This window comes from Lupinus angustifolius, chromosome LG13, assembly GCF_001865875.1.
Source record: "Lupinus angustifolius cultivar Tanjil chromosome LG13, LupAngTanjil_v1.0, whole genome shotgun sequence".
Lineage (NCBI taxonomy): Eukaryota > Viridiplantae > Streptophyta > Magnoliopsida > Fabales > Fabaceae > Lupinus > Lupinus angustifolius.
In genome coordinates, this window is record NC_032021.1 from 7,982,825 (window position 1) to 8,009,741 (window position 26,917).

The window sequence follows — 26,917 nt, forward strand, 5'->3', positions numbered from 1 at the left end:
TCCAAGGGCTAGGTCCCCTCATTAGGTCACAATAAAAACAAAAAACAGAACAAAACAAAGGAAGGAGGGGAGAAAATTCTGTCATATGTGCACTATTTTGTCCTAATGTTTTACGTCCATATCTGCAAAAAGGACCACTGAAAGGCTAAACCAGAAGGAACATGTAGTTTCTTGAATTCACAGTAGATAAAGAAAATTGAGATATACCAAAAAGGAGAAAATAAATTATGCACCACAGTCTCTTCTTTTGATATGTTGGGAGCCATGAAATACACTTGTAAGATACAAGCCTTTCATTTTCCTTCATTCCCCTCCAAAATTCAACTCTCAAACTAACCTTAAATAGTAATTGCAAATCAAGTTGGAGAAATTCGCTGCAGTAATTGTGGAATTCATGAGGGTAAGCTTTGGAGTAATGGGAATATTGCTTGACCTGGAGGTTGTTGATTCAAATCGTGGAATCAGCTTTTCCAGTTGTATGAGTAAAACTGTGTATATCTACCCTTCCTGATTCCACCAAGTAAGAGTCTCGTGCACTATGCCGTCTGTTTGTGAATTCATTAGTAAGAAAAATTGAAGGCTAGAAAAGACTTAAGGAGTAAAGACTTGAGAAATTCGAGTTTTGTAAATGTATGACCAAGAAGAAAGTTAAATTAAAAAAAGTGTCTTATCCCTTCCCTTCTCCAATAAGTGCATGTTTTAAAAGTATCTATCCCTTTTTATCTAATGTAGAACTATCACTTACACATAAAAACTCAACCTTAAATCATCTGATTTATCTCTAAACTATGTTGCTCAGAACATTTATAACCTCTTTTTATCTCTTCTAGAATGTACACAAATATCATATTATCCTTATTTCATAATCATTATTAGTATATAGTAAGAAGATGAATCACACATTGAAAACCAGCACTGGGTTAATGGAAGCATTCAACACATATCAACATAACAAAACTCAGCAAAACCAAATCATGATTTGAGTATCAGTACATTTTCAACGTGCATAGTATCAGTACATTTTCAGCGTCAACAGTGTCGTTTTGATAGTGTAGGGACAAACATTACATGAGTACAAGTCAAATACTTACATTCTAAAACTGACGTCATACGCAAGAAACCCAAGCAAAAGAAAACAATATCTCTTGTGCTTGTTGCTTATGGGAGAAGATAGGAAAATTCTCTTCATTTCATAAGATTTGTTATGTCAGGTTGTCACCTTAAATTGGTGCTCCCAATTCTGTTCAAGTGACTTGAAGTTGAATAGCCTTTGCTCTTGAAATCAGAATCTCTATCCGAGTTAAGCCTTGCATTATCCGCGTGACCCTGAACAGAAGAACTAAGGGAACCATATCTGTCAAACTCCAGCCTTTGCCTTGGGGCACTTTGTGACCTTACCTTAGCTCTAGAAGATTCAGTATATGCCATGTAATTAGGATGACTCGAGTAGCCACCGAAGAAACCCCACGAACACTCGCTCTTAGTCGGTGTAAAGGGACCCTTCCTTGATCCACTTCCAAGCCTAGACGAGGCAGAAAATGCTTGTGGACTATTCTCGGAAGTTCTTGGAGCTGCTTCTTTTCTAGATGAGAGGCTTGGATTTAGAGTCTTCGAAGAATGTTTCGATGGGGAGTCATATGCCGTAAAATTTTCATTGTTGTAATGAGTATGTAAATAATGATTTGGTGTCTGAAAAGAGCTGCTGCTACCATGGTGAGAGTTTAAGTGTGGCTTCCAAGTATCTACTTCAAGAATCTTGTCACTTTTCTCATCATCATTATGCAAATTTTTCAATGGAGAATCCCTGGTTTGGTTCCATGCACTTTCTTCCATCCAACTGTCTAACCAATTAGAACCAAATCGGGCTCTCTCCAAGTCGGTGTCCCTAAAATTTGCATTCGAACTGCATCTCTGCAAGTCCAAAAAATGCAATCAAGGTGTGAATATATCAACTCTAAATAAGAGAGGCACACCATCTACAAGACACATAAAAATAAACAGAATATTTAACTTTTAATGCTTAGAGAAATAGCTTCAAAGAACATGTAGTTTAATTTAAATTATCTATAAATACAATAATGCCATTTTTAGGGAAGAATCACAAGTACCTTGAGGATAGAAGATCCATCAAATTTCGTACTATTGACACGAAGTGAATGCTCATAATCTTCATGAACCTGCAATTAAGTATAAATGAAAAATCAAACATGTCAATGGTTATTTTCAGTCATCCATTCTTAGCAAAGATCATAAATATTTTAGTCATGATGATAATGGCACAATCCAACCTAAGGCTTTCTAAAGGATAAAGTAGCATGCACAAACACCAGATTAATTTCCAACAAGCTGTTTGTGATAGAGTGGAAAGTATTTTCTAGCAGAATCCAAATTATAACAATTGGTAGGGTCATGAAAAAAAGAAGAAACATGTGAAAAAGTACTATTAAAGATGACATGTTTGAAAAAAACAACAATCAAGTCTTTATCCCACTAGGTAGGGTTGGCTACATTGATTGAACGACGTCATAATGCTCTATCTTAAATCATGTTCTAATAAGTTAGGTTTTGTAATGGCATAGCTTTTTTTTGCCTAAGAAGTTTGCCTCAGCTTACTAAGATAAGAATCAAGACAACTAATAAAGAATAAAAGTATGTTTTGCATAGTCTTTTCTATCAAGTTAGCCTCAGCTTACTAAGAGTCAGGACAACTATCAAGCAATAAAAGCATGTTTGCTTACAGGGTAATGACAGAGTGAGGACTTGTAAGTATGCATATTATTCGACAAGTGCACACGGCTTGCACGTGCCCGAGTCTGCAGTCGCACCAATGTTTGCATGCGCCTAAGCATATCAGAAGTTTGCTTTCTTATAATATTGCCCCTCACCAATGCTTGCAACTTCACTAATGCTTTAAGTGCTCTCAATGCCCTCCTTGCCTTCCAAATTCATCCCAAAAAAATCAGTAAAAATTGAAGTATCATATTATACTCTGATATAAAGTTAAAACTATACAATAACAATCAAATTGACACATTACATTTCTTCATGAGGAAAAAAGAACAAACAATTAACATGAATCGTAACTAAAATCCTAAGAAAGGGATAGCAATAATTAGATTAACACTGAGCACTAAACATAGTAAAATAGACCATTAGGAACAGTTAAGTAGGCAATGTCAGAAAGGTCTACAGTATTAAAAGGAAAAGGACTTAGATAGAAAATGGAGGGTTAAGTCTGGTGAGAGTAATCATTACTATAAAAATCCTTTATTGGTGCTCCTTTATGTTCATTGAAGCTTCCCATGTCCTATGATTAATGGAGAAAAAGCTACTTTCACATCATTATGAAATACATCACATACATAAGAGATATGTTGTTGCCATCAAAGTATAGCTGTACATATATAATACTTACACTATCCGTTATAATTACATGATAAAAACTATATGTAATGTTTTTTTGGTACTACCAAGGGTATCTCTTCAGCTATTGGGTAAGGAACTAATCCTTTTGGAGTATGTGACTGCCCCTCTCAACAAATGTCACTTCCAGGAATTCAAACCCTTGACATTTTGGTCATCCTGGAGATCTAGCAGAGCCTTATACTACGAGACCAACACATTTGTTGGTAAAACTATATGTAATATGTAAATGAATATAAGTGTGACTAGTTCAGAAGTTGGCATGGCTTGCATTATCAGCATTATGGCAAAAGTTGAAAATATGTCAATAAATTGATGTTGTAGATTCAATGTTTGAGATAGTTTAGAAAGAAAATAATGCATTACAGCTTGTCTGTTAGTTTAGTGTCCTTAACCAAAGTCACTTTCTTTCACGTGAAGCTTAGGATATAAGTTAATCTTAAAAGTAAAGTGAAAAATCTCAACTTTTTCTCCCAAAAGTATTGGTTTTTAGCTTTTGATTTGTCAAGGCCAGGAAAAAAGTTGGACAGAAATCAATACTATTGCCAATTAAAAAACAAAACAAATATTTACCAACATGCTTGTGACTCCTATTGCATTCAATAATAGGAATTAGAAAGCCTAACAACCATTACTTTGTTGGCCCATGACCTATTAGACATAGTTGGTGATGGGTTGGCGTAGGACCACTTCACTTTTAGTGTTATATTTATATTTATTTAGGTACAAAAGGACATTCTACATAAGGGTAAGTATGAATTCTCATAATATAATATTTGAGGGAATTTAGTAGTAAAAAAAAACACACAAATTACCCATTTTCTAGACACGGGAGAATCACTCCATTTGTCACTTCATACAAGTGTTATTAATATTGTACCGGTAAATAAATCGGTCAGGGTACTGGTATAGTGGTATAGCAGTCTAATTAAACTGCATGCGAGTAAAGTTAGATATGTATATATATATATTAACATTAATGAAAAATCAATAAAAAACTAATAATTTTTTTATTTTCATTAAAAAAATTAATTTTAAGTAAAAATTGACTAGTTTGACCAGTATGGTTTAATTGAAAACTGACTAGTATGACCAGTTTCAACTGATATAATTGCATGACCAGTATAATTATTGTACAAACCAATTTTTACAATATTGTTTCATATATCATATATCAAAAAAACACTTAATTATTATAGTTTTTAACTTAATATATTATTTTCAATTAATTACATAAAGTGACAAATGGAATGAGATTTAGACTCACTCAAACAAATTCCAAAAAAGTATGGGTCATTTTTAAAGATGAATCGTGTAACACGGAAATTCTCATAGCATGTTGATACTAGGTTCGAAAACTCATTTATAAAATACGACAAATAGAACACACTCCAAGACATAGAATAGAAGTGACTCGTTATACAAAAATCGCAGCGAGCACGTGATAAGAATACACGTGGCATTCGGTAGGATAATATAAAAAAGATACGTTAAGAGTATATAGTCACACAATGAAAACATACGTAAAAAACTATTGTGGTCCCAAGTTTTTATATGCAAACCAGAAATTATTTGATTTTATCTTGTTTTTAATAAACTTATTATTGTTTTCCCTGTTTCATTCTTCATCACTCCTCACTAAACTTTCCTTTTTTACTATTCACAACATCACACCAATGATGTTATAAAATAATTAATGTTTTCTGGAATATTTTAACCCCAGCAATTAAATATGAGTAAAAGATGAGTGCAAGGGAAAAAAACAAAATGTCAATTACATCTTTTTATTTATATTAACATTTTTATTCTTCAAATAAAATTAGTATTTGGCTCTCCAATAAGATATCTACAATTTCACTATAAAGATTTTCATTGAGTATTTGTGTGTATTATTACTTAATCAAAAGATGTTTTTTCGAGTAAAAAAGGAGAAAGGAATAGTCATATTATTAGTACAGAACGAAGTGATTGGTGATGATGAAATGACAGAAGGAGTCAATTGTCGGCGATACCGAGACTCCGTAGTCTGTACTCAAAAGACAACGCACAATTCCCATAATCTTACTATAAAATAAACAAAAAAAATGTATTTATGAGTTTATTATTTGCAATTTTGCATATTAAAAACAAATTATACTTTAAAAAATATTAAATATAAAAAATACATCATATAGAAATAAAAGACTGTTGTCAATGTAAAAAGAAATATTAGTGGAGAAAAAATGCATCAAATCACTCATATTTTTATAATCATTTACTTTTATAAATTTTATACATTATCACTTATTATTTACATTATATATTATTTATATTTCATAATCCTTAGTTCTTTCAAAAATAATAAAAATAAATGTCAGATGTATAAAACTTTATCTTTATCATTATGTTGTTAACTTTTTATTGATGTGATGTGAACATGTGGAACGATATTTTTTATTTTTACAATAATATAATAGCTGAGAACTTAAAAGATAAAGAAAATCACCAATGTTGAAAATAAAGCAATACTTACCGGATGAGTATGAGTTGCATCTGGAGACCATAAATAATAATATTATAAATTTTTTTTCTCAATAAATAAATAATTTTTTTTGTAAAAAAAATAGTAACCCGTGTCTTAAATGTACTGCTTAAGAAAGTAAATGAGATAGTTTTATGACTTTTATCAGCCATGTTCTCATATGAAATTATACTTTTATTAATAAAAATTAATCAACTTGATTTTTCAAAAATAGATTTTTCCTATATTATATTTTATATTTCATTTTCATTACCATTATTTAGTACAGTACTAATATTACTAGAATAAAATACTAAATAAAACATAATCACAATTAAATGAACGTGAGGAGGGAAATAAAGTCATCAAATCTGATAGTAGCTGACGCGCTAACAACATTGAGGGAGTTAAAACAATTGGAACTCAATCCAGAAAACTAAGCAAAGAAAATAAGTTGTTTTCAAGTTTCAACTAAACAACTTGTTCCTTTAGTTCCATATATTTTGTCTTTGTAATTAACTTGTTTTCAACGTGAATTGAATAAATTATTTTTAGTCAAATCGCGTGAAATTTTTACCAATTTTTTTTACTCTAGTTACATCAGAAAGACCAAAAGTTAATGGTTGGACTAGGCTGTTATACACTCATGTGAGTTATACTAACTGGAATAAATAATCAGCAATATCTTGGTAGTACTGAAAAAGAATATAAAATAAACAAAATCACAAGTTTTACGTACCAAGTAACCACGGAACGCTGACTGTATTTTCACGGCGGCGGTTTCCTCCACCAATTGCCGCTGAACACGGGCTGCCGCCGCGTCCCTCCTGCTGGAACCAGGCCCGCTTCCATTGGTTAGTCTGACAACCTTAGCAGCTGCATGCGCGGCTGCAAGAGCAGCCTCAGCTACGGCGGCCGTAGCAGCGGCGACGGCGATGGCATGATTGTTAGCGTCCAAGGATGAAACAGATGGGTCAAAGTGGTTGTGGTTATTGTAGTTGTCCTTGGTTGTCTTTTTCTTCTTCCTGTCCTTGCTGGGTTTTGGTCTAGACACGTCAGCAGAAGCACCTGGTGGGTGTTTCTTTCCGCCGAAGAGACGGCGGAGAAAGTCCATGATGGGTCACCGTCACTCTTAACTCATTTGTTGAAAATGGTGGTGTGGTTTGAGGGAAGGTTTTGGGGTATAATAAAAGGTGTAGGGTAGGGTAGAGGAAGAAAGAAGAGAGAAAGAGATAAAAGAAAGGAATAAAATGAGAATGGAATGGAAGTATATGAAGATTGAACTATACTTATATGGAGTTTCATTTTTTTTTAGTATTTTGGAATAATCATCTATTTCAATTATTCTTGTTTACATGGATAACTGAATTAAATTTCATTAAATAATATAAAAAAATTATTTTTATTTTTTTATTTTCAATTATGTGTCAATTTCAATTGCATTACATATAAAATGAGATAAATGATTTCCATCTATTTCTGAATATTAGTTTTACATGGTTCAATGCCATGACCACGAGCTTTTCTAAGTGTCTGCAAGCCACGCGCGTTGGAACTTGGAAATTAAAAACCATTTTTCTTGTTTGGTTGGTGGTGTGAATGGGTGGACTTTCAGAGACTAATGTTATGTTGTCATTCCTTCCAAAAATTCCATTCAAACCTCAAAGTGAACACAAATTTATGTGCATAAAAATAATAAGACATTGGGCCATGAATTTAGGTTTGAAGTTTAGGTTAAACAAGATAAGAATCAAGAAGAAAAAAACTGTTTTTTGATGCTTAAAGGAGTTGAGCCAAGTTTAGTTTGTTTGCATCCAATTATGATAACATGGTAATTTGCTTGGACATTGAACCCCACTTAACTATGACCCATACTATTTGGAATCATTGGAGAGAAGAACCACGTTAATTACGTCACTTACATATTCATTAATCCATATATGCATATAAAGGAGGGATTTTAGCCTTGCAACTCGTTTTTTTTGTGTTTTTAGAAAAAAATTATACTCACATTCCCCGAATTTTAATAAAATTATACAAATCATCGCTTTCTTTTCTGCGCCTACATAAATCTTCTTATTTATAGATATACATTACAATGAGTACACATGCAGAAGAGTAAATATAATCTTTTAAATAAAAAATAGTGGTAAATATAATTAACTTACACAAAATATGATATATTTTGGAGACATGTCAAAATAGTATATGGCACAATATTTCTTTATTATTTTGATTCGTTACAATATAGTATAAGAGAAATTTAAAGTTTAAACAATATCTTCTTAGAATTATTATTGTATTTTGTAACAAATAAAAAATAATAAAAATACATTGATTCTTTAGACTTATCTCCACAATATATTATATTTTATTTAACTTAATTACATTTATTACTCCTTTTTGTTTAAAATATCATATTTATTTTTCATATAATGATAGTCAGTATAATAAATGTATATAATTATATAAACATTGGTGGTATGTATAGTTACAAAAAAGATATAAATGATTTATGTAATTTTACTAAAACTCATTAAATGACAATACTCTTTATTTTATTAAAAGATTGATTTGCTTTCTAAATTTATGTTCAATTGGTTTATTTGTTAGGTGAATTTAAAAAAAATGGTAATGTGGTTTACAAAAAAACTCATGTCTAGGAGATAAATTGTTATTGGATTTTCTTTAATTAGGAGATAAGTCTTTAGAGAAATATGATGTTTGATTGAAATGGTCAATTCTATGTTATTTCGAGATTTAGATGTTCTCATTATGTGCACTTGCAGAAGCGACAAGTTGATAAAGTAAATTGAGGAATAACACCAAAAATTTTAACCTGGACAAACTTCCTCAATGTGAGAAGGAAACAACCACGAGATATAGTCCAGAAAATATCTTTACTATATAAAATAGGAATACAATATTTGACTCTTTCTTACTAAGAGGATAACACTAAATCTCAACCAAAAAGATGAAAATACAAACTCTCTAGTATCTCATTAGGATACAAATCTCACACTAAGTGAATATAAACTCTCTCACTTTCTCTCTATATTATTCTTTATCACTTGCTTGATGTATCCCTTCCTTACAAGTCTCTTTTATATAGTGAAGGGGAGGAAGACTTTATCATAAAGACACAATGAATGATAATTGTTGTCATACTTTTCAAGACACCTTGAAAAGTGATACTCCAACTTTCTAAGTTAGACTTCAAAGTTCTCAAGAGTCAAGGAATAATTCCAAGACCTTGGAATACCATCATTGAATGTACTCAATGGTTCACCTACCAAGATTCATTGGTCTTGCTTCCACATCAATTAGGAAGGATTCTCAATAAATCTCCTCATTCCTGAATTAATTGATGGGTATCACCAGTCCTACACCTCTACAATAGTCTGTTAGCTTCTTGAGTGAAATTGTCTTGGTCACCATGTCGGACCAGTTATCATCTGTATAAATTTTCTCTAGTTGCAACTCACCATTCTCCAAAGCATTTTGTATCCAAAGATAACGATAATCAATATGCCTTGTCCGAGAATGAAATGTAGGATTCTTAGCTAGGTTAATTGCACTTTGGTTATCATAGTGCAAAACATAGCTATCTTGAATATGACTCAACTAATGCAAGATATTTTTCATATATTTTATCTCCTTGTCAGCTTCAGATGCTGCAATATATTCTGCTTCAATTGTTGATAATGCAACACATATTTGTAACTTGGATTGTCAAAATACAGCTCCCCCTACAAAGGTAGTCAGATAAGTCGATGTAGATTTTATAGAATCTATATATCCATCCATGTCAGCATCTTTGTATCCCACTAACATAGGATCTTCATTACTAAAACATAAACATCTTTTGGTAGTTCCCCTCAGATATCTCAATATCCACTTTACTGCAATACAATACTCTTTGCTAGGATTGGACAAGAACCAACTCATAACTCCAACTACATGGGCAATATTTGGTCTTGTACAAATCGTGGCATATATTAGGCTTCCTACCACAGAAGAATAGGGCATTCTGCTCTTTTCTTCATCACTAGTTGGACATTGCATTGTTGTTAACTTGAAATGTCCACCAAGTGGAACATTGACAGGCTTTACCTTATCCATGTTGAATATATAATTATCCTTATTCCAAGGATCTACTTTGCAGGACCCAAGTCTTTCATAGTAAAATACTTGCTTAAAACATTCTTCAAACCAGCAATCTTGGTCTTGTCATGTCCAATGATTAACATATCATCAACATATAAGAGGAGGATAATAAAGTTTTCATATTCATACATTTTAATGAATACACAATGATCACCAGTTGTCTTCTTGAAACTGTATTTGGTCATGAATGATTCAAACTTCTTGTATCACTATTTTGGGGCTTGTTTCAGACCATATAAACTTTTATTCAGGCGATATACTAAGTGTTCCTTGCCTGATTATACATAACCTTGTGGTTGCTCCATATAAATTTCTTCTTTGATGTCTCCATGTAAGAAAGTTGTTTTGACATCAAGTTGTTCAACTTCTATGTGTAGGCTAGCTGCTAGACCCAATGTTACTCTTATGGAGAAATACTTCACCACTGGTGAGAATATCTAATCAAATTCAACTTCTTTCTTCTGATTGCATCATTTTACAACAATCTAAGCTTTGTACCTTGGTGTCGAGCTCCATTCTTCAAATTTAAGCCTATAAACTCATTTGTTTTTCAAGGCTTTTCTTCCTTTGGGCAACTGCACCAGATCCTAAATATGGTTCTCATGTAACGAGTTCATCTCATCTTCCATGGCTTTAATCCACTCTTCTTTATCAGTTGTCTGAATTGCTTCTGAGAAGTCTTGAGGTTTATCATTATTTGTCAATGTGATATATTCTTCTTTAGGATATTTTGAAGAAGGTACTCCACCTTTTGTGGGTCGCCTCAGTTCAAATTCCATCTGATGCTCTACTAGCTCGGGTTCTTGATGGATTTGTGTGTCTACCACCACTTCATCATGATCTAAATCTTCATTAATCTGGTCAAGTTTTGTGTGAGCAGGATCTGCCTGTTGGTCTATCTGTTCTAGATCTATCTGATGATCAGGATTTGTCTCTTGAGGAATCTCTCCCCCTGAATCAAAGCGAACTTTGGACTTGCACTGGTTTTTATTCTGAACATCTTAGATCATCTAATCCTTAAAGAACACAAAATCTCTGCTTCTTACGAATTTCTTGTTTATCGGATCCTACAGTTTGTACCCAAATTCATCCTTTCGGGGACCCGAGGTAAATGCACTCTTTGGTCTTAGCATCCAGCTTCGTTCTCCCATCTTTTGGAATGTGAACGAAGGCTCTACATCTGAATACTCTCAGGTGGTTCAAGGATTCCTTCTTCTTGTACCATACTTCCTCTGGAATTTCTCCGTTCAGGAGTCTTGAAGGTGTCCGATTTATTAGATTCACTATAGTCTTCACTTCTTCAGCCTAGAAAGACTTGGGGAGATTGGCATCTTGAAACATGCATCTGATCTTCTCTTCAATTGTGTGGTTCATCCTCTCAGCCACTCCATTCAATTGAGGAGTCTTTGGTGGTGTCTTCTCTAGTATGATACCATAATCCTTATAGTAGGCTTCAAATGGACCACAATACTCTCCACCATTGTCTGCTTTCAGACACTTCAACTTTTTCCCAGTCTCACGCTCCACTAGTGCATGAAACTCTTCGAATGCTGATAGTACTTGATATTTGATTTTCAACAAGTACACTCATACTTTTCTCGAGTGATCATCTATGAATGTGACATAGTAGTAGGCTCCTTCAAGAGAACTTTCAGATGGCGCATAAACATCTGAGTGCACCAATTCAAGTACTTCATCTCTCCATGGGGGATTGTTTGTTCTCTAAAATATGACACTATGTTGTTTACCATAAAGACAATGAGTACAAGAATATAAAATTTGACTTTTATACCTAGAAGGTGGTCTTTCGCGAGTATCTGAAGTGCCTTCTCACTTATGTGCCCCAATCGCCTATGCCAAAGATCTTTGGAGTTAGTAGCAACATTTGCTTCTCCAAAACAAATTCCTCCTGGCATAACGTACAAAAATCTTTCCTTTCAGCCTCTAGCAATAACTAGGTTTCCTTTGGCTAGTTTCCACTTTCCAGCACCAAAGTGGCTTACAAAACCAACATCATCCAACTTACCCGTTGAGATAAAGTTGAGACGCATATCTGGGACACGTCTCACCTTCTTTAGTACAAGCTTTCCTCTCATGTCTTTTAGCAGCACAATATCACAAATTCCCGCAATCTTACTAGTAACATGGTTTCCCATTTTCACAGTACCATAATTACCTTTCTTGTAGTTTGAGAAGAAACATCCATGTGGACTTACATGGAAAGAAGCATCAGAATCAACGATCCAAGCACAATTACCATATGCAACATTTAGGTAATTGTCTTCTCCAATGAGGAGAACATCATCGTCTACGACAACGACTGTGGTAGACTTGTGACCATTTTTCCTTGGATGAAGAAAATCTTCGTGAGCATTTCTAGCTTTCTCGTCTCTCTTCAAGAACCTGCATTCAGATCTCTTATGTCATTCTTTACTATAATAATAACATGTAATTAACCTTGTGCGAGATTGAGAATAACCTCTAAATTTGCTTTTGCTTTTTTCCATGAGATTCATTTCTCCCATGATTTTCACTTCTTCCACGTCTCTCCACAATATTTACTTCAGAGTTAAAGGAATGACTATATTCTTTCATTATGGGTTCTTCATTCAATAGACTATCTGAAATAGTGTCCATTGACACCTTCCCATCAGGGACTGAGTTACTGAGCATGACCACCAATGTATCCCAGATTTCAGGCAATGAATTCAGTAGCAGAAGTGCTTGCAGCTCATCATCTATCTTCATGTCTATCTTTGTCAATTGATTGAAAAGACCATAGAATGAATTCAAGTGCTCTATCATGCTCTGACCATCTCTGTAGTCGAGTTTCACCAGCCTTCTCACAAGAGATGCTTTATTTTTGGAAGTTTTCTTTTGAATCATATATTCAATTTTCGACCCTAACTCAAAAGCAATTGTATATATGGATACGTACTCAAATAAACTTTTATCAATATACTTCTGAATCGTAGTACAAATTTTTTATTCGAAAGCTCCCAATCTGTGCCACCCTTATCTTATGGCTTGTCTTTGCAAGAAATAGGCTCATGCATATCCTTGCAATATAAATGATCCTCCATCATGGGCTTCCAATAGGAATAGTTGTCAGCTGTCAACTTGAACATATCTCCATTAAATAAGATATTATCGGCTCCTTTCATCTTGGACTACACAGGCTAAGCTCCCCGTGTTAAAATGGTGGGAGCCATGCATGAATGAGAAAGAAAATATGAACAAGAAAGAAGGAAGAAAAAGAGAAAGAATAGAGAATCAAAGCCTCCATTGAAATGTAACCTTTCTCATTATTATCATTGAATTGAATGAATAAGAAGTGAGGCAATATGGCTTATTTATACAAGAGAAAAGAAGAAAAGAAAGCTTGTAAAGCAAGTAACTAACGCAAACCTAACTACCTAATTCTTAACTTCATAACTAACTATCATATTCCAAAAACATCCTCTAATACATCTTTAATATCCCCCTCAAGCTGGTGAGTGAAAATTTTCACTCTCCAGCTTGGAATTGATTTGAAGCTTGATTTGAAGTAATAACAACACTTAACCACTCATGGCAGAAGCTATATCATCAAACGCTTAATCATCCATAACAAAAGCTATATCTTTGCTTAACCACTATGGACAGAAGCTACCCATCCAATGTTTAACCATCCATGACAAAAGTTATATATGAGTTTAACCATCATGGACAAAAGTGAACCAACCATTGATGATGAAAGAGAGAACGGGTCAGAATCTTGATCCTAATGAGATGCTTCAATGATGAATAAGAAAGAGGGGTAAATGATGAAGAATAAGAAAATGATGTAATCTTTTTATAGGATAAATTGGTCATGATACTCCATTCTTGAAGAGCTTGAGGATATCAAGAAGCTAGGTTATGTACTTGAAAAGAATTCTAATATGACTTGAAATCTAACTTGATGTAAGTGCACTTGGTAGAGTTGAAAATGCATGTCATGATGAGGTTCTTGCATGGTTATGTCGTGAACATTTCTTTTTTTTTCTTAAGATGAAGAACATCAACCCATTATGCATGGAGCTATCAACACTTTTCTTTATGTATGGAACCATCAACACCTTGAACCTCTTCCAATGAAAATGGTGAAATCAGAATCAACTACAACATCAAGACCAAGCATCACAAAGAGAATAAATGGCAAGAATTCCGCACCGAGCAAATTCTTCACTAAGAAGAGATGACGTTGTAAAATGAAACACTGAATTCTAAGATTTGTTTGGATGAAATTTGGAGGAATATGATGGGGAAGAATATACTTTTCTCTCTTGTAGCTTCTTGCAAGTTGAAGACTTTGACATATCTTCAATAACTTCTTGTGTGTTGAAAAAATGAACAATCAAATAAGATAGAAGACATAAGCAGAAGCACACAATTATTGCTCTGATACCATGTTAAAATGGTGGGAGCCATGGATGAATAAGAAAGAAAGGATGAACAAGAAAGAAGGAAAAAAGAGAAAGAATGGAGAACCAAAGCCTCCATTGAAATGTAATCTTTCTCATTATTATCATCGAATTGAATGAATAAGAAGTGAGCCAATATGATTTATTTATATAAGAGAAAAGAAGAAAAGAAAGCTTGTAAAGCAAGTAACTAACACAAACCTAACTAGCTAATTCCTAACTTCCTAACTAACTATCATTTTCCAGAAATATCCTCTAATATATCTTTAATACCCCGAATGAACCTAGGAGCTCTAATACCACTATTGGGAAGCAAGTAACTAACACAAACCTAACTAGCTAATTCCTAACTTCCTAACTAACTATCATTTTCCAAAAATATCCTCTAATATATCTTTAATACCCCGAATGAACCTAGGAGCTCGAATACCACTATTGGGAAATTCAGAACCAATTTCCCTCCTCTGTGTGATGCAAAATGGCCACTTGCGGAACCGACAAGTGGATAAAGTAAATAGAGAAGAGTGGAAGAATAATACCAAGAATTTGAACGTGGATAAACCTCCTCAATGTGAGAAGGAAACAACCACATACATAGTCTAAAAAATATATTCATTATAGAAAGTAGGAATACAATATTTGACTCTCTCTTACTAAGAGGATAACACTCAATTTCCCCCAAAAAAGATGGAAATACAAACTTTTTAGTATCTCACCAGGAATACAAATCTCACACTAAGTTAGACTTCAAAGTTCTCAAAAGTCAAAGAATAATTTGAAGACCTTGGAATAGCCATAATTGAATGTACTTAATGATTCATCTATTAAGATTTATTGGTCTTGCTTCCACATCAATTAGGAATGGCTCCCAATAGTTAAGTCCTACAAACTTCATCTTTCAGATGGACGACATGGAGAAGATGTATTAAATCAAGTGTTATATTAGATGAGAATATGACAAATCTCAGTAAGGATAATTTACAATGCTTAGAGATCATTCACCTTATGTGAGCAAGCATTAAATCGTAGCTTTTAAAATCATAATAATAAATGACACTCTTCATATGTTCTACTTGGTTTGACATATGCCTCTGATTGAGGATAAGTGAGTAAGTTTTCCCATAAAAACCTTTAGCTATTTAAAGTACAATATGTGACTTAGTCTATGAAAAATAGTAAATTTAAGCATATGTAGAAAGCTTGTATAATTAAGAAGGCTAGATTCAAACCTTAAAAAGTCGTCAACCTTATTAAGTTGCCATTTTTACTGTTATATATAATATTTTTTACTAATATTACATATAAAAAATTTATTGGCTTAAATGTGAAATATGTTGATGTATTTAGTTATTTACATTTGGAAATCTATTAATAAGCCATATTTAGAAGCAGATATTTAAATAAGTTTTTGGACCAGAGCAAACTTTTAAAGCCTTCAGTTATGTCATATTAATAGATCAAACTTGGACCTTGAATATGGAATACGAATTAAACATATTTATGTTCTATAAATCGCCAGACAACAAAATTAATCTGTATTACATTGTTTAATGTCGGATTACAATATATGCACTGTGAGTATGAAGATTTATGCAGTATATCAAACTTTTATACTGTCAGTATATACAATTTTATTTATTAGTCTTATACTCTTATATATATTCTGTACTAGGTGTGAGCAGGACTCGATACTACTTGTTCACTCGGTATCAGTGACGAATCTAGGACCCAGGGACAAGGTGTCCATCATATGTTAAAAATTGAAATAATATATATCATCAATTATAAAAAGTTGAAAATATTAATATCAAAAATAAAAAAAAATTAAATATGTTTAATCAAATAAATTACTTATTTCATATTTAATCACTATGTGATTTTTCATTTTGAAATTATTGAATGATCAATTTGTTATCAATGTTGTTAAACATTTCTCGCTAAATATAAGTCATTAGATAATTGTTTATTCATACATCTCCCATTCGATTACTCAACCTATATTTCAAATTTTCGTAATTGAAAAAGTTATTTCTATAGTTGTATTGCATAACTTCAAAAGAAAATAAACTAATGGGTAAACAATGTGTCTTCCACTTTCAATCAATTTGTCTTGAAATTAGGGATTCCTTTCGAATAAGCAAATTCAAACCGATATTCATGTCAATGATGCATATCTCAAGTTGATTATTAAACATTACTAAATGAGTTGAACAAGAAACACATAGATAAAACATTACAAATTCAATTAATTTTGTCATATAGAGAAGAAATCAGTTAGATCAAGCAAAACATACAAAAAAACAACTGAATATTTGTATAGGAGAAATAATTATAAAGTTTCTTAAGCTGCATAGTCATAATATTATAAAATAATTCAGCATAATAATGATTATTTGTTTTTCATGAATCATGTCATTTACAAGAAAACTTAAATTTTGGAATATACATATTTTTCTCAGAAAATCAGAGTGTGCACTTGCACAGCCTGAAAGATACATAACATTATCACTGCTCGGTATGCCACAATCAAGATCGTGTCTGAATAGGGTCGGGTCTCTTCAGTTTTAGGGCTGTGTTCGGGTTCAAAAATTAGACCGAAACAATATTTAAGGATGGCAGGGGACAAGCATGACCCGGTTCAACTCGTCCTATGATCACTCACTCGTCATGTTTGTATGTCTTTATTAAAATGTGCACAAAATAATGATATTTCTTGGTCAAAAATATCATTGATTCTCTAATTTTTTATGATATTACATGATTAACAATATACAACATATATCATTTTATATATCAAATTACATATTCGTAATAATAAGTATTAATGAGAAGGTTTTATCGAAAATATGCATTATATTTATTCAGGTTTATGACAAGTCTGAGTTCAAAGACTGACTCGACCATCATTTAAGATCGGGTTACCTTCAAATCTAGAGTCGAGTCTAAATTCAAAAAATAACTCAACTAACAATTAGGATCGAGTAATGAACAGACCTTTACCTGATCCAACGAGAGGCATGCTTCACTCCTAGTTTGTACCACATTTCATTACATTTTTGGTAGGTAGAGTACAAATTATTCCTCACCTCACTCTCTACTCTAATTAATTCTCATTGAATCTTAGAGGAGAATCGTCGAAGTCTGCAGTCACCGCCTTATTGATTTTTTCAGCGTACGCATTTATTCCTTATTGAAGCCCATAATGAATTTTATTTACACAATAAAATATGATAGGTAGTATTGGATGCTATGCAATAACTTATGCTTATAATAATAATAATTTTGGTTAATCTACTCTCAATTTCTTTAAATAATTTATAATTTTTAATCCATTCCATGAAACTCAAAATAATTTCTAACTCGGTTCCTAAACTTTAAAATTTGTAATTGGATTGTTGAACTTTAATGTCACTCATTTGATCCCTAAACTTAAAAGACGGTTGAAAAGTCTCTCGAATTTAAAGTTATCATAAGTACTAGGTTCAAACATTGGCAGCTGCATTATTCCCCTCCTCCTAAAAACAACTTTTGCCTGTAAAAACTAGAAATTAAATATTAATATTTATTGTTAGTGAATTATATTTTGAGAAATTGTATGTTTAAATTATAATATAATTGACTTTAGTTATAAAAAATATATGTTTTTTGAAAATAGAAATTTTTAGGTAAAGTTTATGATAAAAAATGACGCAATAAATTCAGATAATTCATACAATGACACATATGATCAACCAATGTTACACATTGTTGCATCAAAAAATATTATTCTGGACAATATGGGAGTCAATCTTCCCATTCACAAAATTATCCTATTACAACAATAACAGTAATAAATGAAAATTAACATTTTTCCACAAAAAACTGAAAAAAAAACATATGTAATGTCTCAAAAAATTATATTAATTGGTGTTAAATATGGTATCCCATCTTGGAAAAGTGAGAGAAATGAAAAAGGGGAAGAGAACAGAAAAGATGTGAAGATGATTAAAGAATACTTCTTGATATTTTTATTACTTAACATTGAGAATGTACATAGCTATTTATCGAAACTTTTGATGGCTATTCAAAACAGAATTAACCACCTGAAAGGTAACAACCTTCTAAAGGGAGAAGGAAAGGGCAATGGGCCAAACAACAAAGTAAAAAACCAGAGGCCCAATGATAAAGGAAGAAGGAAAATAGAAATCTGTTTGTGGTCCTTGCTTCCTTTATTTCTTTGTGATGATTATTAGCTTCATTAGTAAACTCCAAGAGCCCCCACAAGCTGGGATGTGTATGTCTAACATCCCAAGCTTGGAGTATAAATTCTGGAACAGATGAGGTGATAATGACTTAGTGAATATGTCTGCTACTTGAGATGCAGTAGGAATAGAAAGAAGATGTATCAATCCAGCTTCAACTTTTTCTCTTATTGAATGGCAATCCACTTCGATATGTTTGGTCCTCTCATGGAAGATTGGATTTGCAGCAATGTGAATAGCCGATTCATTGTCACAATACAACATCACAGGTTGAGGATGCTCAATATGCAAATCACGCATTAAGTAAAGCAACCATTGTGCTTCACATGTTGCCAAGGCCATAACTCTGTATTCTGCTTCAGCCGAGGATCTAGCTACCACTTGTTGCTTCTTGCTCTTCCATGAGATGAGAGAGTTCCCAAGGTAAAAGCAATAACCAGAAACAAATTTTCTAGAGTCAGGACATCCCGCCCAATCTGAATCACTGTATCCTTTTACCTTAAGGTTAGAATCTGTAGACAGAAAAACTCCAACACCTATAGAGCTTTTAAGATATCTCAATATCCTTTTGGCTCTCTCATAGTGAACATTAGTGGGTTTAGATAGAAATTGGCTTAAATGCCCAACAAAAAAGCTAAGATCGGGCCTGATATGAGTCAAGTAAAGAGCTTACCCATGAGTCTTCTATAAGGACTAGGATCAATTAGACGTGTACCTGTTTTTGAGCTAACCAGTTTCTTGGCATACTCCATTGGAGTGGAGCAGGGCTTTGATCCTAGCATACCAGTGTCTTCAAGAATGTCCAGTGCATATTTCCTTTGATAGAGTAATATGCCTTTGTTGGACCTTGCTACTTCCATTCCTAGGAAGTATTTTAAGGGTCCAAGATCTTTTATACTATACTCTGAATCAAGCAGTTCCTTCATAGAATTAATCTCAGTCATGCTATTTCCTGCTAAGATAAGGTCATCCACATATACAAGTATAATAGTAAAGCTAGAAGTAGTGGATTTAATAAAGAGAGAATAGTCAGCAAAGGACCTTTGATAACCTCATTGAAGAAGCAATCCAGTAAGCTTAGCATGCCATTGCCTACTAGCCTGTTTTAGTCCATACAAAGATTTTTGGAATTTGCAAACAAGGCCAGAGTGATTAATAACAAGCCCTAGAGGGGTTTTCATATAGACCTCCTCTTTCAACTCATCATGGAGGAAGGTTGTGTTAACATCCAATTGATGGATGTGCCAATTTCTTATTGAAGCTAAGGATAATATGACTCTAATTGTAGTCATTTTGACTACAGGGCTGAATGTTTCCATGTAATCTATTCCCTTAGTTTGGGTGAATCCTTTGACGACAAGTCTTGCCTTGTGCCTCTCAATGGATCCATCTGATCTATACTTTAACTTGAAAACCCACTTACAACTTATCGCTTTCTTATCACTAGGCAGAGTTGTTATAAACCAAGCATCATTTTTGTCAAGAGCATGAAGTTCCTTTTGAATGGCTTCTCGCCAACAGTGGTGTTTAATAGCTTCATCATAACAATTTGGTTCAATATTGGAAGAGATACTAAGAGAGTAGTGTTTATGAGCATTAGACAAGTGATCATATGATATACTTTTAGATAGAGGATACCTTACTTTTGAAGACTTTGGTGAGAAAAAATGTGAAGTAGAATTGGTCAATGTGCAATGGTAGTCTTGAAGGTATTGAGGTTTATGTCTAACTCTACTAGATCTTCTTGGAGTTTGACTATTGGTTGAGATATTGTGTTCCTCAGTGCTGATATTAGTATTGCTTTCAACACAAGGAGTCTGATGGTTGGCTTCTCCTTGAATGTTTATGTTACTATTAGGTTGCCAAGGGAACTGCTCATTATAAGGAACCTGAGGGCAAACAATTCCACCATTATTGTTGTCATAGGTTGAATCAGCATATGATTCAATAGGGATGTTCAGATTAGGATCCTCTTCTTCATGAGACATTCCATGAAAAGGAAAGATATGCTCATAGAAATATGTATTTCTGGATATAAAAATTTCATGTGTGTGGACATCTAGGACTACATAACCTTTCACTCCCCTTTTCATTCCAAGAAAGACACATCTTTTGGATCTATGATCCAGCTTCTTAATTTGTGAGGAAAGGGTGGCAACATAGCAAAGACACCCAAAGACTTTAAGATGCGAGATATCAGGTTGCTTCCCATATAGAACATTGAAGGGATTATCATTTGAAAGATACCTAGTTGGCTGTCTATTAATCAAGTGCACAACATGATTTATGGCATAATTCCAAAAGCAGTGGGGCAAATCAAATCGAAAAATTAAAGTTCTAACCACACCAAGGATGTGTTGGTGTTTTCTTTCAACAACCCCATTTTGTTGGGGTGTTTCAACACAGCTAGTTTGGTGCTCAATCCCCTGTTCCGCATAGTAGTGATTTAGGGAGAATTCCTTCCCATTGTCACTTCTTATGCACTTAACTTTCAGTCCAAATTGGGTATGGACCAGGGAAATGAAGTTCCTAATTAGGCTAGGCACTTCAGATTTAAGCTTTAGGAAGTATAACCATGTAAATCTGGATTTGTCATCCACTATAGTCAAGAAATATCTATGCCCAAGGGTACTAGGGATAGAGAAAGGTCCCCATATATCCATATGGAGTAAGTCAAAAATAGCAACAGATTCAGTAATGCTGTTACTATAGGGCAATTTTCTTTGTTTAGCTAAATAACAAGTATGGCAAGGATCCAAAACTTTATTGCACTTGATATAAGAAAACAGTTTTTACATAATGGACATTTTATTGTGAGAGGGATGCCCCAATCTATTATGCCAAATGTTATTGTCATACACAGTAAATGAGTTAACTCTCTTATTTTGTTCTTGACTAGATATAACATGTAAAGTCTTGACAAATTCTTTCATTGCAAAGAGACCATTCTTCAACTCTGCTACACCAATCATCCTCAATGATGTGAGATCCTGAATGTGACAAAGATTTTTGACAAATTTTATCTTACAAGGAATGGTGTTAATCAACTTTGAAACATAAATTAAATTGTAATGAAAGGCAGGGATATATAGAACATTTGTTAGGTGTAGGTTGGAAGAAAACATAATACTCCCTGAAATTGTTGTGGATATTTGACTGCCATTGGGCAGAGTTACATAGATGGCATTGATCTTCTTGTAGGTCTGGAATTGGGAGAGTGTGTGGAAAACATGGTTTGTGGCCCCTGTGTCAAGATACTAATAAAAAGTTTTAGTATAATAACTCAATAAACAATTGGTACCTTTGTCATTGGGTCCATCTGCATGTGTGCTGAACTGATTTGCAATGTGAGGTGCCTTTGAAGTAGGTTGTTGTAGTATAGAAAGCATAATTTGGTGTTGTTGAGGGGTAATATTGACCCCTGAGATCAGTCCATCATCCTTAGTCTCATTATGTGACTCAATGCTATAGTGTTCTTCTTCTGATGAAGTCACATTATTGATGCTATAGTTCTTCAAGTTACTAAGGGGAAACCCATGTTTCTTGAAGCATTGGTCAATTGTGTGACCTGTCTTATGACAAAAACTACAAATCTTTGTTCCTCTTCCTCCTGAGATTCTTGAAGAGTTTCTTCCTCTACTGCTTCTACCTCTCCCTCTACTGCTTCTAAAGGTATCTCCCAATTCATTTCCATTATTACTGTATTTATTGTCAGCAGTGTGCACAAGAATTCTTGGTTCTCCATAATGTGAAGTAATGTGCCTCTCTTGCTGAGTTAGAAGTGAGAATGCCTTTTTGATGGAAGGGAGAGGATCCATCAACATAATCTGAGATCTTACCCCCTCGTATTGATCATTAAGGCCTTTAAGAAAGCAAATGACATAGTCATTCTCTTTGTATCCTTTTATAGTGGGAATCAAGTGGCAAGAGCATTTGTGTGTGCAGACACAAGATGGAATTGGTCTGAAGTTATCCAATTCTTGCCACAGTCCCTTGATATGGTTATAATATGCTCATATACTAAGACTACCTTGCTTATATGTGTGAATCTCAGTGAATAACTCTGAAATTCGAAATATATCTCCCTGATAGTACCTTTCACGCAGATCTTGCCATATCTCCAAAGCAGTATCCATCCATAGAACACTCTGAGCAATTGAGGCATCAATTGATTGAATTAGTCAAGACACCACCAATGTGTTGCATCTATCCCAAGCAGCGAATGTTGGATCATCAATTGGAGGCTTCATGAGAGAACCATCTATGAAATGCAGTTTGTTCTTGGTTTTCAAGGACATGAACATGGCTCGGGACCAAGAATGATAGTTATCACCATTGAGAAGCTTTGAAACAATGGCTACTCCAGGATTCTCCTTGGCGTGCATGAAGAACGGAGAAGATGGATCTTGAATCAGAATCATAGGTTGAATGGCACGAGTTTCCATTTGTGAAGAATAGAATGGATCTGTCAATGTGATGATGAAAGTGGAGAAGAAGGTAGAGTCAAAGAGGAGTAGAGATGTTTGCAGCGGAGACGATCTTACCCATAGATAGAAGCTCTGATACCATGTTAAACATGGTATCCCATCTTGGAAAAGTGAGAGAAATGAAAAAGAGGAAGAGAACAGAAAAGATGTGAAGATGATTAAAGAATACTTCTTGATATTTTTATTTCTTAACATTGAGAATGTACATAGCTATTTATAGAAACTTTTGATGGTTATTCAAAACAAAATTAACCACCTGAAAGGTAACAACCTTTTAAAGGGAGAAGGAAAGGGCAATGGGCCAAACAACAAAGTAAAAAACCAGAGGCCCAATGATAAAGGAAGAAGGAAAATAGAAATTAGTTTGTGGTCCTTGCTTCCTTTATTTCTTTGTAATGATTATTAGCTTCATCAGTCAACTCCAAGAATTGGTAAAAAAGAAAACAAATATACTCTTGCACTGGAACCTCCTCAATGCTAGATTTACTGATTTCAATTATTCTTTTATGGAATAGGTACACCCTTCTAATTATCTTCTTGGTTTTATTGTGTAATTATATATATGGATAAGAGTACCACTTATTCTCATAAACCCATTTTTTTATTTTATGAAGTATATTTGCTGACAAAAAAATGCTGATTTCATTTTATTGCATTATTTATTTATATCATCCTCATCCTCATCATATTATTATTTTCAATCAAAATAATTTGGAGAGTTTTGGTGACCCAATTATAAATTTTACAATTCAGGGATCCAGTTAAAAATATTGTTAAAGTTCATAATTTCAAGTACAATTTTTTAGTTTATAAAACCTATCTAAAGTATTTAATCCCATCTTTTTTCATGGCATGAGTGAGGCTTTTGTGGTATTTGAGAAAAATAAATATCAATATAAATGTTTATACACCTTTTTTATTAAATTATTTATCATTCATTAGTATTAATTATTTTGATAAATGATAAACGGATCGTATATAAATCTTTTACTGTTTTAGTTTCACTTTAAAAAATTGGACCCCTCTTCCACACGCGTTATATTTATGATGAAAACGATCTAAGATTAACAATTGTCATGCGGTCCACACTACTTATGTTATCTTCCAACAAGCATGTACCAGCCCCGTACAAAATATTCATTTTAGTGAAATATATATATATATATATATATATATATATATTTCACTAAAATGAATATATTATTAATAAAGAGAAACACAAAAAACCACCCATTATGGTGTAATTTGTGTTTTCCTATTTTACCCTCAGTATCTTTTTATTTATACCAAAAAATTATATAATATTATTTTCTTATTTTATCCTTATTATCTTCTTATTTTAAAAGTGTATTTAAAAAAAATGAATATTAGACCAATTGAATAAATTCAACCATAAATTTAGCGCAAAAAATTATATTTGAACTTATAAAATACAAACTACACATTACAAACGATAGAAAAGCGGGTTGACAAGCACGACAGTGCATGTCAACACACTAGTATTAATAATGTAAGAGTTTTATACATTGTTAGTTTATTATTAATTATTTATTTTAAATTATCACCGACTCTTCAAAAAGTAATACAAATGAATTATGGATGATACAGTAATATAAATACAAATAGGAAAATAAATCTTACACTGAATATAAATAAATATTACACATTTACACTATTTTGATGTCATTTACTTTTATGAGCCTAATATCTATGTACTATATCATTTGTATTTTTTATAAAAGAGTAAATAATAATAAAATATAAATGGTTGATTATACACTTACTTACAGCATAAAACATCAGTCCTTATATTATATACTTTCTGTTATTTTAGTTATATAAACTCAATACCTTCAAATATTAAGTTTATGACTTAAGGAATCAGATCTGCTATTTCTTATAGATTGTTTCTAAAAAATTCGTCGCTGAGAATGATACAATTTAATGATTTTAAAAGAGTAAAGTGCTATTTTGGTATCTAATTTTGTTAGTACCTATTACTTTAGTCATCAATATTGGCAAAATTTGAATTTAATCACTCACTATATAAAACATTTGTCATGTTCATCTTAGATAGTGTGATACAAAAAGGAGTTATAACGCCATAACAAATAATGTAAAACAAAGTCATTTTGTGTTATAAAAAAAATACGATTTTCAATGACCCTTAATTACACAAAATAATTCACTGGTGCTCTATTTTTCATCCTCTTCTTCCTTTTTCCAGAATATTGTGCATCTTCTTCCTCTATGTCTATCCCTCACTCATATATTTCTCTAGTTATGCTCATGGAATTTCTTAGACTTGATGTAAAAGAAAGAGATGATAAGAGGGTAATCTGCTTGAGATTCATTAATTAGAAAAAACAAATCCTTCACTAATTAATAAATCAGCCCATAATCAATATATCCCACAAAAAGCAAAAATATTTTTTCAACCAGAACACTCGTAAAAGATCCAAAGGCATACTCAAAAAACATGATAAAATCTTTCAAACCACATTTCTTCAAAAACCAACCCATTCATAAGTGTCAAAATATCATACTTGAAGTATTATTTTATGGCACTTTTGCTCATAGATCAGTCTATTTATCAACAAATTGATCCAAACTTAATATATTATGTGAATTGTCGGATTTTACTCTTTAGAGTGTTTGTGCAAGCCAAAAACAGGTTGAACCTAGTGCAGGAGCCACACCCAATGTATCTAGCAGGACGAGAAGGCCACACTTAGCATAATCCCTATGCAAAGCGAAAAATCATAGATGATAGAAGTTGTATTGAGCAAAATTGGGGATAGATTTTGGTGTAGTCTTTATTCTGGATTCAACCAGTGAATCACCCATGCCAAACGAAACTTGACAATTTCGCCCAAGGCAACTGGCTAGACGAAAGGTCGAGGCTTAACCGGATAAAACATCATGCCTCACGAATTTCCTGCACTGGGTGAATCATGCACAAATCTGACTCTATAAAAGGTGATCAAATTGGGTATTTGGGATAGACTGTAACACCGCGAATTTTACTACCTTGAAAAAATATGTTTTTATTAATATTCTTATTAATTATATTTTCGAAAATGAATTTCTGGGAATTTTCGATAAAGAATTAGACGAAACTCTAGTTGAGTTTTAGTCTTGTAATTCTATTTCCATCTTGGTGGTATATTTTCATAATTTTTGGAGACAGTCGGTTTCGGACCGCTGTCGGGGTCGAATCTCACCAGGTACTGCTCAAAAACTTGTTTTTGAGTTCCGTAACTCGGAATCGAATTCCGATCACGCCGTTGGCTTCGTAATCACATTTCGAGTCAAGATAGACCCTGAGTTGGTCCATAACTATTTTCTAAAATAGTTTTACTCGGAATGCCGAAATTCAAAGTTCTAACCGTAAAGTAAAATTGGGCGATCATTTTTGGCTACTCGAGCATGGTTTTAATTGCGCGCGTTTCACCGAAGTTGTCGCATCGCATGAGTCACTTCACAAAATCTACCTACTAAATCTTATAGATTTCACTCATTAATGCCTTGATTTACTACCCCCAAAATCCCCAAAATCACTCAACAAATCCTCTCACTCCACCACCATTAGACACATCACCTATGCTAGTCTAAATCTACTTACCTTGCATTAAATTTTATGATTTGATGAGG

General features: G+C 33.1%; 1 protein-coding gene across 1 annotated transcript; it reads right to left on the bottom strand.

Moving 5' to 3' along the window:
• On the bottom strand, positions 884–7,192 carry LOC109325707 (protein IQ-DOMAIN 14-like). The gene is made up of 4 exons (XM_019558228.1): positions 6,663–7,192; positions 2,739–2,936; positions 2,109–2,177; positions 884–1,911 (listed from the first exon to the last, which is right to left on the bottom strand). The coding sequence occupies exons 1-4, from the start codon at positions 7,035–7,037 to the stop codon at positions 1,216–1,218; spliced, it is 1,338 nt and encodes a 445-aa protein (XP_019413773.1). The 5' UTR covers positions 7,038–7,192; the 3' UTR covers positions 884–1,215.